Source organism: Electrophorus electricus, chromosome 12 (genome assembly GCF_013358815.1).
Source record: "Electrophorus electricus isolate fEleEle1 chromosome 12, fEleEle1.pri, whole genome shotgun sequence".
Classification (NCBI taxonomy): domain Eukaryota; kingdom Metazoa; phylum Chordata; class Actinopteri; order Gymnotiformes; family Gymnotidae; genus Electrophorus; species Electrophorus electricus.
Genome location: NC_049546.1, coordinates 9,570,156 through 9,586,296, shown reverse-complemented (window position 1 = coordinate 9,586,296; position 16,141 = coordinate 9,570,156). Strand labels below are relative to the sequence as shown.

The window sequence follows — 16,141 nt, the reverse complement described above, 5'->3', positions numbered from 1 at the left end:
TTATGAAATTTAATTAAAGTATATCCAGAAAGCCTGAAACACACTAATGTAATAAATGATAAAAAAGAAGAATAAGAGGAATGTTTGAGAGCAACTAACGAAAAGACAAAACAATTCCTTTGCCATTAGAAAATAGTGTGAGACTTTACTGGAAATGATTCATAAGGTTGTTATAACTACTGCACTAATACAATTTATATACCATCATGTTAAAATGTAATAGAGGAAAACTCTCAAAACCTTGCCTAGATTATACAATTATTATTTTCTGAATTATGGTAATATGTTCGATTCTTGTAAAAGTCAGAATTCATTCATATGAATAATAAAGAAAGCAGTCTTAGCATGGGTTCCAAACTGTTAGTTACAGACAGAGATAAAAAAAAAAAAAATGGACCAACCAGCAGTGTAGCACCTAGGCTAAAAAGACTTCTGTCTCAAAGTCCATACACATGAGACAAAACAGATGCATTCCTTTAATACAAATGGCAATGAGCTGGTTGATAAGATGCTGTCTGCAGATTCAATGAAGTCACGTCCACTGGCTGCTCCACAGCTCAAGTACAATAACAATGACAATTCTGATAAGCATGATCATCTTGGCAGTAGTGATGCTGCTGCTATTGGTAACCAAAGCTGTTGCTGATGGTGCCAAAAATAGTGATTGATGATGGCGATGTGGCTGAGGCAATGGATGTTGATTTTGTTCAGCTTTCCTCACTGTCAAAATTGCAATAATGATGGTATTGGTACTGACCATTACAGCAAAGTTGTGGAGTTGTCAGAGCTCTGTTTGACCCAGTCCATGTCTTCTACCTTGGATCTTAATGTCTCCCATTAAAGGCCTGAAAGTGAGTCTCTGATGGAGAACAATGTAAGAACTGGTGTCTTGAGAATTTGGGTGTGGCAGGACTCATAGGATTAGACCAGAAAATCAACGATGACACCCATATATGTGCTGAACACTTTAGTTTGCTTCAAATTACACAAAATACACTGATAAATGAAATTAAAACGTTTAGAATGGCATAAAAGGCTCACATTACATGTTAAGAAGTCTAAATGCAAGATGAAACGAGAGCCCGGAAATGCTACTAAATTAATCACTTGTCTGAGTCAGTCTGCTGGAAGACTGTGGTCTCACTAATGTGTGTTCCAGTGCAATAAATGAAAAGATTTTTTTTTTTTTTATAAAAAATTTAAACAGAACAGGATGGTTGCAAAGGTTTTAGGCAAAACAAGACTATTAGTGTTGCCTTAACATAGGTCATGGCATTGATGGCTAAAATACTGGGGAGGAAGCTGCAAATACACTGAAAAGCACTGGCTCAAAATAACAGAGACAGAAGAATTTCTCTGCACATCAAGATTCTGAAGTGTCTCTGATGCCTTATCTCCACATACATGTTATAAAACCCACACCAGTGCTTGGACTCCAGTCTTCTCTAGACAAACTGGTGTTGCATTTTCTGTTAAAATATCTTGACTTTGGTTCAGTGGATAGTTATGCTTAGTTTCTCTCACAACACAAATTGTAAACTCACAGGTTGCCCCTGATTTTTTAAAGTGTAAAATCTTAAAAAGCACTACTCCCTGTACTGAAATAAAAATAATTAAATTTTTTTGATTGACAAATGGTTTTATTAGCTTTATTATCTTGCTACTGGTTACAGTGCACATGAATTAAATCCATAGCAATATACATGATTTCTTTCTGTGAGGGTCAGTGTTAATCCACCTTCAGTGAGTAAAAGTCCAATTGATCTCAAAATTGACAAATTAACCCCACTGCTTACTGCTCGAGTCATTTTAACAGGCCTCAGCTTCAATGGCCACTTGCCAATGAGTCTGTGACATTGACATTAAGCAAGGAGGGTTTATGTGGGTGTGCAGTTTTTTCTGAAAAATTCTAACAACACTAATCGGTCTTCATTTTTTGTTTATCATGGGGAAAGTTTTGCCTCTGAGACTTCAGGATCTGACAGTTATAACAGAGAAATTATGGAAAGTTAATTAACACCCTTTCTACATAAACATACAGTTTTTTGGTTAGAGTTTTCTGCATAACATAAGCAACACTGTATATTTGCCACTATTGGCCCCTCCCTGGCGTCGCATGTCTTTATTTCGCTTCGTTCCCTGTTTCGCTCCTCGTTTAAGTTTCATTTCTATCATCTGCGTGTTGTTTAATGCACGTTATACTACGCATATATACCCCGTGTTTAATGCGCATTATACTATGCACATAAACCCCGTGTTTCTTCAGTCTCGTCGGTGGTCATTGTGAGTTCAGGCATCTGTTCTAAGGCCTGTATTTGTTATCCGGCCTCCGTTGTGTTCGCTTGTCCTAGTTATTTGTGCATATCCCTGCCTACGTAGGTCGTGTTTTTCCTTATAGCCCGCGTGTATAGTTTGTGTTTACTATGCTATCTCGGACTCTGTGTTGGTGCTATGATATATATATATATATATATATATACAATAAATCAAGTAAACAGTCTAATAAGCATAAAAGCCATCATAAAACATTTATAACTTCTTTAAAAAAAAAAAAAGTGAAGCATCTCATGAACCTGGTTTATAGCTTACCCACTCACCACATGCTTAAGAATTTGACGATCTCCACAGGGAGGCGCTATTGAGCCTTCAAATAGCTTATTTTGCATCTGCGAAAGGGACGAAATTGCATGAACCTATATCAGCCGGGTATACACACTGTGTGCGTCTGCGAAAGGGAAGAAATAACATAACAAAAAAGTATAAAAGCTCTTAAAAAATAAAAGTGGACATTTGTTGAAACAATTATCTTGCATATCAATACATATAGAACAGGGGTTCTTTTCTGGGCCTTATTACCCTGAGGAGTTTCACATGTTCCTTGCTCTTACACACCTGATACAGCACATCTGTTAAATATCGAGCCCTTCAGGAGCTGGATCAGGTGTGGTTAAGCAGAGGAAACTGGTAACTGCAGAGCACTGGGGTCCCAGGATTGGAGCTGCAAACTCATGTTCCAGAGGAAAGCTGTGTATATCCTGTTTGTTCATTTGACTTCGCACTATCAAGCTAACTGTGGAATTATATAACTAGATAACAAGATGATGTTAGCCGGTATACCTGCAGTGATAGGTGTTGCTAACGTCACCAAGCACTCACATCACATGTAAACTAGCAAACTGACAAATCAGCAAAGTTTTTCTCATTACTTAGTGGACACTTTGTTAAGATAATGTTATCTGAGATATGGAGAAGGACAACCTTGTTTGTGATTTCAGTTCTAAATAAATAAGCGTTCAGTATCAAATCAGTTCTAAATAAATAAGCATTCAGTGTCAAATCACAAACAAGGTCCTTCTTCTCATTATCTTTCAAACAATTCATATGAATTCTGAGAAATATTTATTGTCACTAACACTTTCAGTACCTGATTTTTGCAAAATGCCAACAACATTATTGCTGAGGGTGTAAGGGTGAGCGGTAAGGAGGCGGAGAAGAGCGAGATTTATTCAGGGCAAATCCAGAATCAGAGTCAGAGTCGTAGTCGTAGTCCAGGGTCATAGAGCCCCAACACGGAGAGTACGGGGATACATGACTAAACAAAACAAACACACGGAGGCAAACAGGGGAAGCAGGCTATAACAAAGACCAGGAAGCACGGAGTACAAAGAAACAACCATTAGAATAAACATGCAAACGCAAGGAACTAAACACATTCACAAATTCAATGAACAGCAAAAACACAGGCCTCAAGACATGGTTTAAATACATGAACTTAACCAAGGACAGGTGTGGAAAATTAAACGAGGGGCGGAGAAAACGAAACTATGGCATGGAACTAAAAAAAACACAAGACAGGGCAAACACGGAATCCAGGAGGGACTGATCGTGGCAATGGGATTGAGTTTTGACACTCACCAGTACCTAGTTTTGCAAAATGATGATGAAAACATTTGGGTAGGTGTCAATTATCTGATCTACAAATGTTTCATTCACCCCAATACTCAGGTTGGGTCAATATATCTGTGCTAGGTTGTAGAGAGAATTACAAGCAAAAACAGCCCCAGAGGTTCTATCTGGTGCTTCTCTGTGTCCTTCTAGAGGTCTCTCTTTCTTTCTTTCTTTCTTTCTTTCTTTCTTTCTTTCTTTCTTTCTTTCTCTCTCTCTCTCTCTCTCTCTCTCTCTCTCTCTCTCTCTCTCTCTCTCACACACACATACACATATCACGTGGTATAACACAGAACCACTGCAATTGATTCCAATTAAATTTTTTAAAATATCACAATCGTAACTCCCAGTGTGCTTAATGCTTTACATTTTACTTACATATTTGGATATTTGAGACATTTATAGAACCACAAGTTAATTTTATGGGTTTTGCATTGAGTGAACCCATAGAGGAAAAGATTGAGATTGAGGGATGTTAACCTGATACACTTGTCTTTCTTGTCTGTCTAGGTCTGTCTGTCATAGCTGAACACACCTCTCTGCCTGGCCTTTCTCTCTGGGGCCAAGTAGGTACAACAAAGAGCTCTTCCATATTCAAAAAGTTGAACGAAATGCAGGATGGATTTAAATGCTATGAAGATGCTGTTATTCTGAAATCACAGACTGAGTAAGGGAGAAACCTGCAAATATGCTTGAACCTGACAAAGAGGAGTCGAAGACCTGAGTGAGCGATTACAGAATTCAAACATACCTCATGAAATTATATAATCTTACCATTGACTTTGGCTTTTTGTGTGAAGAAAAACCTGAACATAATGTTTGTGTCATTATATGTGTTATATGCCGTTATAACACTCTCTTTGGTAGTCCTGTGAGACTGCTTTTGTGAACGTGTGTGTTAGACATGTAATCCAGCCTTTCACTTTGAACTTGTGTAAATGGCAGAGTTAAGCCCTGTTTCAGACACTCAGGCCTTATTGCAGTCTATGCTTCAAAGACTGAAGCTCCAAACACATTCTGGCACAAGCATGTTGGAGTCAACACCTTTTGCACTCATAGAAGGTAATGTCAGGACAACAGAGAGTTCATCCGAAACCCCAATTTACCAGTTTGGTGCTTCTCTGGAGACAAAGCAGCAGGGCAGGATAGCGTCCATTTACACCAAGCCGGACAGCCCACGGACTTTCCAGTCATCAGGTTTGAAGAGTGCAACCCAGACTCCTCCCAAACAACCTGCTAGAGAGATCAAAGTTCATAATTCAGGGGTTTCCACTTGGGGGTTTAGTTCAGAAAGAAACAGTGGTGCCATTTCTAGCACTGATGTTGCTAGTACACCCAGGCGGATTAAGAAGCAATTCAATTTTTTACGTAGAAAGGCGAACGAAGACAACTCTAGTGTGCCATCATTCCCTACCACAGACGACACCTTGAATCCCCCTGACCTTTCACTCCTGTCACCTGCATCAGCTACACCAGGCTACAAGGTATCAGAGGCGCAAGACCAGGAGGCCATATGGAGTGGGACTGCAGGCAATGGAATGGGGGGCACTATCAGTGTTTCTGAGAGCACCACACAACCACGAACATCAAGGAAAAAGAAGAGGGCCAATCCCGGACACAAGAGATGGACCCAGAAGGTTAAGGAAAGATGGAGGGAGAGGAGAAACAACAGAGATAAGCAAGAACAGAATGAAGTGGCAAAAGTGAGTTTCTCTACTTTTCAACTTCATTCAAATAATAGAATAACAAAATTGTCTAATTCATCTTTTATTTAATCTAATAAGCATATTGCATACAAACGTGAACCCCTTTATGTCTAATACAATTACAATCATTTGGAAAATCTAATGCACAATGTACTGTTTATTAAGGCTTGCCACTCTGCAACCTTCACTCAAACCAATGATGACATCACAGCTACAGCACTCAGGGTGGAGGATGGTCTTCAGCACCATCCATTCAGCAGTGGCGCAGACGAAGCTCCTCCCAGTCCACTTGATCACCTGAGGTAGAGGGAGTTCTTTGCAATAACTTTGGATGAAACATAGTTGTCATACCACAGTGTCAACTTTCAGAACACCTCTGTCACTCTTAGAAACTAACACACCCTAAATGTGACCACAAAAAAGAAAGAATGAGAGTGATGGTGTTAGAACATTAATGCTAAAGCAATAAAAGAAAGAATGACTGCTATGACAGTTCAGAATTCATTTTCATTGAGAATTTATTGCAAATCTAAATGAATGGCAATACATTTATGTCCCATCTTTTTTTCAGTGAATCCATGCTTACATTTGGCACTATTAACCTGATGGAAGAGATTTTCTCTGGTCAGGAGTGGGCCAAATTCTTTCCAGCAAGTACCAGCAGCCGATCAGAGTCCAGCTGCACCACACAGGATCAAGCCATAGAGTCTTCAAGCAGTATTAGCCAATTATGTCAAGAAAAGCAGACTACCATCAGACAATGGGATTACAAAGATACCACAGAATCAAATTTGAATATGGCTCCATCACAAATGAACTCTGGAGGTTTACAGCAAGACATGGATACAAATTTTTACAAACAAACAAAAGCCTCAGATTTCTGTTTGCCTTTATTACCTAAAGGGTATTTAGAACTGTCTGACCCAAGTGGGTCAAACCAAAGAGCAAAGAGCATGGATCAGTATTTCAGCCATTCACAAAACTCTGAACTAACAAAAGACCAGTCCCAATTCCTGGACCACAATCTCAGTAATCAATCACAGACAGATGTAACTCAATTGCTGTCTGGTGATCACAGTCTCAACCATTCTGACCAAGATCATAACCAGTCTGAGGGCATGTATGAAGAATTTCTCCCTCTTTTTGACATGTCATATCTTCAGGTAAGAATAGGAAGAGTGGAGCACATCTGAACACTACTTGTGGTTTATACCATAGTCATGAAATGTTTGCTGGACCTGCAACCTACCAATCACGATTCACATTAGTTGTTGTCAGTCCCATACAGAGGTGACTCAAAGCTTGTGAGGGATCTATAAACTTAAAGCAGCCAGTAACAAATGCATATCAGTTTATGCTGTATTTATAAATGTTTACATAAGCGGTATTTACTTACTAAATTTTCTTAGCGTATAAATGTTTATTATAAGCATCTAGCAAAGGCTTTGCCTTTGGTCAAAACCATAAAGGAAAAAGGCCATTAAAGGTTAACAGAACGTATACAGCGGACAGGGCTCAGTCAGTTTCAGAGTACAAGAGTGAGATTACAATTCACTATAAACTTACAGCTATAGACTAAATGTGACTAGTAAAGTTATTAGTCAATGCATATAAATAAATCTCAAATAAGAAACCTTGCCCATGCAACCCACATTTTAAAAATTACTTTGGTTACCACATAACTGATGGTCCCTCAGTAATTCATGAAACATGGCCAAATGAATACAGAGAAATTTTTGTTGGAGGATGATAAACTGTGTTATTAGTGTGTAAATTTATAAAGGAAGAAATATTCAAATTGGAAGAATGGGTTCCAGTGACACCTGGTCAACTGTTTCCTTCTAATTCTGTGATTTTTCCAGTGTGTCTGTAAAGCATGTGCTACACAGCAGTTGGGCCACATATATGGCCTTACCCCAGAAGCAGGTTTCTATTTCAGCTCTTCCTTAGTGTTCTCCTGTCATATACTTCGACATCTCTGTGTTGTTTCATTACTATCTTTCTCATTTCATCCTATGTCACGCTCCCAGCCGAAAGACAGCTCCTCTCTGAGGGCACATGGGTCTCTGAACCGAAAGAGAGGACACTGCGCACTAAGCAGAAACGTGAGTGAGCAAGGTGGGTCACAGAGTGGAGAGGTGAACGACTGGAGAGAAGATGCCTTCCGTCCCGTTTATTCTCCACACCCAGACAACTGGACAGAAGACACCACGAGGCCCATCTATTCTCCACACCTACCTCCAAGCCTCTCACCCACTTCCTTCATCTCCTCTCTCCAATACTCCATTTCCCAGGATTCTGATTTATCCACAAATACAGAAACTGTGGTCAAAAAGGTACGGCAGTCCTTGATCGAAATGCGGTGTTTCACAGTAAACAAGCTTTTTATATACTCACATTTGAGATGATACCTCTAAATAGTGCTGTGGACTATGTTAACATTTAGATACATTCAGATACATGTCCTGTCACGTATGTGTCTTGATCATTTTCCTCATTTCCTTTATCAGAGAAGAATGGAGAACACCCGTCACGTGCGATTCGCAAAGGAGGTGGTCATTTTGCCACCCCTTATTCTGTCCGAGGATGAGAATGAGAATGAGCATGATAATGATGATGATGATGATAATGATTTTGACGATGTAGATGACGATGACGATGGCGATGATGAAGGTGATCAAAGTGATGAAGAGTGTCAAGAAGAACCATTGCCTCGTCCCTCCGTCTCAAGCTGGATTTTTGCACTCAGGAGCAAGGCTAAGAAGAAAGCCAAACTAAAACTAAAACATAACTGGCCCTCACTCAACCCCCAGAATCACTAAAAAACATTGTTTACATTAAGTACTGTGCTAACACTTTCACGGTGTATTGTAGTACTTTCACTTAGTAAATACAGCTTCATAATTACTGCAAATACCTGTGCCTGAACAACACTATTGTTACTAATTAAAATGAATCAAATAAGTTACAATATATGTGTACACTGAACTAAACTAAATGATAATTGAACATGGCAGTGCAGTAAACTACAACCACTGGAGCCATAGCCAATGGAGGCAACAGTTTGCCTTCACTCTCTATAGGTTCCCACATTTTAGGAGGCATATTTAAAAAAGCTCAATCCATGACTAGCAAGGGAGGGATGTGGAATAAATAACAATGAGCAATAAAGGAAGATCAAATTGAAATTTATTGAGTACATTTAAACTATGTAAAGAGCAGTGAAAGAAAAGTTAAAATATACTTATAAAATACTTATAAAAGTTAAAAATAACATACTTTTAAAAATGTCAAATATACCAAAGAAAGCAATTATACCACTGAACACAATAAAATGTATCTTCATAAATGTGCATATTATTCATGATTTTTGGTATGGGTGGTATGTGCTATATTTTAAGTTATTTAGTTTAATACATTAAAATATTAGGTCCTGGATGTCTAAAGGTCCTGGATGTCTAAAACTGCATATAGACCTCACTGAATATAATAATTGCAAACATGCAGCTATTCCAATTCATTATATTCAAGGGACAGAATGTGACATAACATGAGCTTTGTCCTCTATACAGTACAGTAGGAAATGAAACCTAATACGTATGGTTCCAGCATCTAAGTGCACAGTCAGTGAGCAGTAAGTAGATTGCGTTTACATTTTCTGCTTCTGGCCACATAAATGTGTCTGTGCCATGCTGAGTCTGCCATATGTGAGTTCAGAACAGGAGCCAGCCAACCAGCCAGCACTGTTCTGTACACCATGTCAGCTTTCTGACCCCTGCAGAAGCAATGCTGGGAAGAAGCTGTTAAGAGTAACTTGGCAAGAAGCTTAGCTAGACCTCTTTCACCATTTGGCCTGCTTCATTTTGTCTGTAATCAGCTGTGTGGGGCTTTACATATTGTAGAAACACAATATAGTTTGGTAACTTTTTTTTCTTGTAGCTATGAGTACCAATAAATGTGGATCTGATGATCTTTACTACTGTAAGTCTTAGGACATTATGAAGTTTTAATAAGTGTTGGCATTGCTAAGCACTTGGAATTTTGATGAGTGAATGTCACCACCTTTTTTTTTTTACACAAGATTTACAGGATAGAATATATATGTATATATTTGTTTTTATGTGTGTGATAGTTATGAGGATACTAGAAATTTTTAGAGGAATTAAATGTTGACAGTAATAGCATTGCCCTGCAGATGAAGAGATTTGAGGTCAGAATGTTGAATGCCATTAATAGCTTTGGCATTTCAGTCTCCTATTGGCAGAGAAGTCCTCTCACTCACAGCTGATAGCCAATAGAAAAAGCACCTGAATCATCTGAGTTCTTTTCCTCTGCTTTGATTGTTATGTGGCTCGCCTGCTTGAATTCTTTACATTTAAATGCAGAATCTGATACCTGAGGAGGGAGGGAGACAGAAACATCCATGAAGAGAGAGACACAGGAAAAAAAAGAGAGAGCTAGAGAGAGAGAGAGAGAGAGAGAGAGAGAGAGAGAGAGAGAGAGAGATAGAGTGAGAGAGAAAGAGAGAGAGAGAGAGAGAATGCATAAAATCATGACTGTCATATACCGCTGTGAAAAACTATTTTCTTCATTTCCATCATATGTAAATATATTTTCTGCCTTAATCAGATCAATTCTGTAATTGTGGAAATGTTTGGTGGAAAAAAAAGCAGTTGTAAATTAAAAGTTGTAAAGTAAATTATTTGCATTCAGTCTGTCTAAATTTGGTACCAGATGACTGTCTTGTACTAGCTCCTGCCAAAACAGAATGAGTCATCATTTGGTGGTTTACAGAAATCACAGAAAATTGGCTAAATGATTAGCATTTGAAGCAGATATGCCCAGCACAAGATTAACTACAGTTAATAGTAAATCATCTTAAAACATAAACTCATCACCTCTTCAAATTTCTTTGCCTTATATTGTTCTGCTCCTTTCAGGAAGTTTAACAGAATGATGTCACAGAGTACTGTTGCCTGCAGCCAATAGGAATTATGGTCAGTAGAGTGAAGTAAAAAATTTTATTAAGGTATTTTTGGAGTGTGTATGTGTATGGTAGTAATCTTACCAGACCAACTGAAGTGCATGCTGCAACAACATTAATTAATGTGGGGATTACTGAAAATTTTCCAGCCTAAAATAAAAACCAGAGTTACCAACGTATGTCTTCACACTCTCAAATCCCCTCACATACACACACAACATACTTACACTTCCAGAAACAATTATGTCAAAACGGATGGCAAAAGCTTTATGAAGTGTGCGAACTTCCTGGTTTTGTGACCTATAGTACTTTGCAAACCTAAAATAAAAAAGAGACATTATTATTATTATTATTATTATTATTATTATTATTATTATTGTGTGTGTGTGTCCATGTGTATTTGCATTAGTTTGTTATGTTTGTTATATTACCTGAAGTTATAGCCTTTGGTGACATGACTGTGTTTAAATGGAGCATCCAGCCGTGTGAATGTATAGTTGGGCAAGCAGTTGTTCACATGCAAATCCAGATTACATTTCCAGGCAATGTTAATCCCAATCTCTCCTCCCTAATGTAATGGGCACAGACAGACAGACAGACAGACAGAGACAGAGACACACACACACACACACACACACACACACACACACACACATATTTCTTAATGACTACTGCTGTAAGTGTAGCTGTTCTTAAATTTACTGTTACTCATCTAGTAATTCCATGATTATATGATTATATCACTGAAGAACCAAAGTAAAAGGCAAATGAACACAGGATTACTGTGACTGAGCCTATTCAGAAGGAGGTGTAAAGAAACAACAGTCTCTCTCAAACAAAGGGGGAAAAGATGTGGAGTGTGGAGGACTTACTCTGTCCATGATGCTATCTAAATTTTCATTAGCATACTCAAGAACATCTCCCACTCGGAAGATGGGGCAGTATGGATCCTTATATGGGTGATACAGGCAGGTTTGGATTTTCTGGGCATTCACTGAGGATAAGATATTTCCCCTAAAAGAGAGAAACAGACAGGGAAAAAGACAGCGAGGACAAAAAGACAGAGAGAAAGAGAGACAGACAGACAGAGAGAGAAAAAGAAAGAGAATTCTGGTTTAGATCTAAGATCCTAGCTAACCTTACCCTTTCTGTGGTGATCCTGCACCTTGTGCACTGTTACCACAACTTGTGACTATATCTCACCTTGTGACATTAAAGAGAGGGAAGCGAATACTGTTCTTTATGAAGATTGTGAAATTCTCCACCTCTCTCATGGGTGTCCTAGAAAAGATCGAGAGACAAAACAGAAAAGTGACAATAAGATTCCTTCTGCACAACCAGCACTTTCTCCTACATTCCATCCATGAACGTCTCATGTAGGTGTTTATTAGAAAGTACAAGGGCAGTGTGCGTACGCGCACTTCTTACATTGTCTGGTTGTCATTCTCTGCTGGGCACCAGCCTTCTATCTGACACTGTTTCTCAGAAGTCAAACACCTGCCTGTTATCCTGCCTACAAAGGCAGGAAGGGGGACAGGAAGTGACTACCAGGGTTGAAGCGCAAAACGAGGCTAATGACAGAAGGAAAAGCACAGGGAAATAACAGAAGAAGGAGAAAGCGAAAGAAAGAGACCATACCGCTTCCCAGATTCGAGGACAGATGTTTTGTGCAGTCTTCATCAGTGGCACAGCTGAATTTCTTGTCAGGCTAAGACACAGAGATGGACAGTGAGTGATATACAGAGGGGGAGACACAGGCAGGACAGGCAGAACTTGGATTTGGTTAGATATGTAGTTTGTGCTATTAAAAGTGAAATGACAGCATAAATACGTGATTATGGCTCATGTTGTTTGTAGAAGACTGACCTCGGCACAGAGTCCCTGTGACTGACTGGGTGTGATGATCATTTTGGTGATGATACAGAACATGGCAGCCCCCTGTGAAACACCACAGCTGGGTTTGCATGTTACGCCACTCTTAGACATATATCACCCTCAGGCAAAGCAACTATCTGACACTTAGACAAATGCAGTGTCAGTGGTTCATGTCTCATTTATAAATATATCTGCAACCAATGACTGTGGTGATTAGGAGGCTGGTTGTAGCCAGTCAAAACAAATGAGAGTATATTCATTTGCTGACCTGCTGGGGAGCCACATAATCAGCAACGTCCATCAGAGATCCGTTATAGAAGCCGAAGCCTTTCACCTTAGTCATGACCGCTGACTCGATCCCCGTGTCACGCACCTGGTAGGCTTTCTCATGAAGAAACACCCAACTACAAATATAAATACACATGCACACATGGTCCCATGCATTTTTTGTCATTTGATTTCTCATCAGGAATCATGTAACTCTTTCATTTTCAGATTAGCTGAGAAGAAAGGCAGACACCTAATTGAATTTAAACTCGTTATGTCCCACTCAGACAGAAAGCTTATATGGGACAAATGCATTGAAAGTGACTCATGACTTATATGAGAGTATCAGTCAGGGACCACACTGATTATAAAGATGATTGTAGCCAGTCAACATGGATGTAAAGGATGTTCATACTGTACAATGGTTCACAACATGGTGAAATGAAGACTACTGAGGTTGCGGCATAACTACTGAGCAAGAGACAAAAAACAAGACAATTTGTTTGAATTTGCACTGCAAGCCTCATCCAATCTGTAGTTAATCCATATATTTAGACATTAAATATTAAATCTTCCCCCATTTGTTCTGTGTTCACATATTCTGCGATTACACATTTTTTTGATAATAACATTCTCCTCTGTAATCCCTTGATCTTCTGTAAATTTTTGCCCTTTCAGACAAGTAATTTTAATAGAGAAACTATTTCAACCTAAGAGCAACTTTTTATCAAAGCAACAAGTCCGATCAAATGCCATTACAAAGTATTTAGATAGCACTCTTACATCAATACTGTACCACTAACTGAATTTCCACATCAAAAGTAGGCTTCTCTATTAATTATTCTGACAAGATAAAAAGGTTTTAAATATGTCAAAGGCTTCTCTTAGTCCTAAACTTAAGCACCATTTTGCTTCTGAGACTGGTAGTGACTCCACTTTTACTGTAACCCAAACTCGCTTGCACTGAGCTTGTGGGCTTTCTCCATCACTGCCAGCACAACCACTCAGACAGGTGCATGTGCACAGACACGTGCACACACTTTATTGCTGCCATCACACACAGTTGCGCAACTTTCAGTTTGTTCTTACCCAACGAAATAAAGGATGATGAGGAGTTGGGCGAATCTGTAGATGATTCCCACCTGCCAGCTCTTGACCACCACAGACTTGGTCGTTTCATAGGTGAAGAAACCGGCTACGCAGCCCAACATCCTCGGACCAGGCAGGATTCACTTGCTAATCAGGTGTGAACAAGTCTGAGAATAAGGTCCTGTTTGTGCCCAGATGATTTGGAAAGATGGCTGAACCACGTGTGACTTCCCAAGTCTTCTGCTTCTTCCAATAAATGCAGCAATGAAAAAAGGGAAAGAGGGTTAAATTACTGTGCCACTAGTCTCTCCTCCCTCCTTTATCACCCTCCCTCTCTCTCTCTCTATCTCCAATCTCTCCTGTCTCTGGGGAAATCTCCATTTCTTTAACAATGCATACATTAGCCATCCTCTGGGACACATCAAAACAAAGGTTGAACATGACCTCAGCCTACGTCTTGCCGCTATCCACAGACACAGTTTTATCAAATTAAATAAATAAAATAAGCAAATAAAACATAGACTAACACAAAGGTAATTGTGAAAAAGTACTCTACCCTACATTAACCCTTAATCCCATGAGATTACCCTCACATCTTGAAATGGGTGAATTCTGAAAGGACTACTGTAATCAGCAAATTGCGTACTTACTGTGGAGTGACAACACACTTCCTCTGTGCTGAAGTGGGCCCATTATGTTTGTGGTTGACTGCCTAGCCAATTACATGTTAAAAACGCTTTCAAGCAGCTGGTGGGGTAGAACAGGCTCGACTTCCCATAAATTATATAACATGAAGACGGGCACATGCACACATTAGTGACTGTACATTTTGGGGGTGTAGCACAGCACTGAATCGCTGGGACACCCATGAGACAACAAAGGACCTGGAGAGAGTGCGAGGGCGAAACATTAACACGTACTTCTTCTTGTAATGGCATTATTCTTGAAATGCCACACCAAGAGAGCAGAAAAACAGGCAGAGAGGTGGACAGCAAAATTATGAAATAAACACTCCCCCGACATTCCCAAATTCGATTAGTGCTGGAGAGAACATGGAAATGGCTCCATCCCCATTTTCACTATAGTATTTTTATTTTTTATTTTTTTTTACCCACACTGCCTCTCAGCCTCCCATTCTTCCTGTGACATATTAAAAAGCATCCCGGTTCTTTCTACTCCTTTCGGCCAGTGTATCAAATTAAAAACCACATACGCACTCTCAGACCCATTAGTTTGGTGTGTCTTTATAGGGAAAGATTCTTAACTTTGTAAACACAGGACAGGCTTTTATCATCTGATATCTCTTGTATGTGTTCTACCAACACACATACAGGGCTCTAACAGGGATAAAAATTTAAGTGAGAGCCATACTCATATACAGTAATAAACCACACTGCCAGATTTGTGTAGGTGTGGTACTACACGTTCGTTTGTTTTGCACTTCACTTTTCCTTTGCTTTCATCATAAGGTCCCTAATGTACATTCAGTACAAACTGTTTAACATGGAACATGAAATTATGTAGTACTATACTAATTTTTTTACATTTCTCATCACTTTATTCATAAATTATTGCTCAGGTTAGACTGCGTGATGTAGGTGTTTTTTAAAATTTAAATTCATTAATTATTAAGTTTAGATACTATTTTTGTAGATAAATTATTTTCATGAGAAAATATTATTTATTTTAATTTACACCTGATGTTTAGCTAGCCAATGAGTCTCTCTCTTTCTCTGTGCAATATTTTTAAAGTGATCAGATCTCAAAAACCCCTAAATGATAAAACGTTATATGATGTTTCTTTCAGTTTGGTATTTGACTAGGTTATTTTGAGGGGAACATTTCTATACCATTAGGCTAGTTCTAGCTGAGCAGTTAAGTGAAACAGTCAAGAATATTGTCATCTGCTTTGAGGTCAGTTGAGAATCAAATTTGTCGTAGACTTGCTATACTTTGCCACAACATAATAAGAACAGTTTCCATATTCAATCTCATAACTGAAGATGAGAGAGGGAGAAGCTGAAATTGTCAGTGTCCTCATAGCTAGGTATGGCTCTGCACTCACACACAAGCTGGAATCCATATCATCTCTCAAAAATTAGAGAGCATTCCCTTTTGTCTCAGTCATCAAGCTTAAGATCTTACAGTTCAATGAGACATTTTGCCAACAAAGTTTAGTTTCAAACCTGCTCCTGGGGACCGCCTGCCTAGAGGATTTTGTTTCAACCTTGCTCTGACAAAATTCGCAACTGCTTTGTTAAGCAACTCAAGCCCT

The 16,141-nt window shown here is 39.0% G+C and overlaps 1 protein-coding gene across 1 annotated transcript; it reads right to left on the bottom strand.

Moving 5' to 3' along the window:
* Positions 1-8,948: 8,948 nt before the first annotated feature.
* p2rx3a (purinergic receptor P2X, ligand-gated ion channel, 3a) lies at positions 8,949-14,571 on the bottom strand. The gene is made up of 12 exons (XM_026999326.2): positions 13,867-14,571; positions 12,779-12,914; positions 12,502-12,573; positions 12,274-12,343; positions 12,064-12,148; positions 11,839-11,916; positions 11,508-11,649; positions 11,067-11,203; positions 10,863-10,953; positions 10,720-10,785; positions 10,550-10,627; positions 8,949-10,046 (listed from the first exon to the last, which is right to left on the bottom strand). Exons 1-12 carry the CDS (start codon positions 13,986-13,988, stop codon positions 9,930-9,932), a joined length of 1,194 nt encoding a protein of 397 aa, XP_026855127.1. The 5' UTR covers positions 13,989-14,571; the 3' UTR covers positions 8,949-9,929.
* Positions 14,572-16,141: the final 1,570 nt, after the last annotated feature.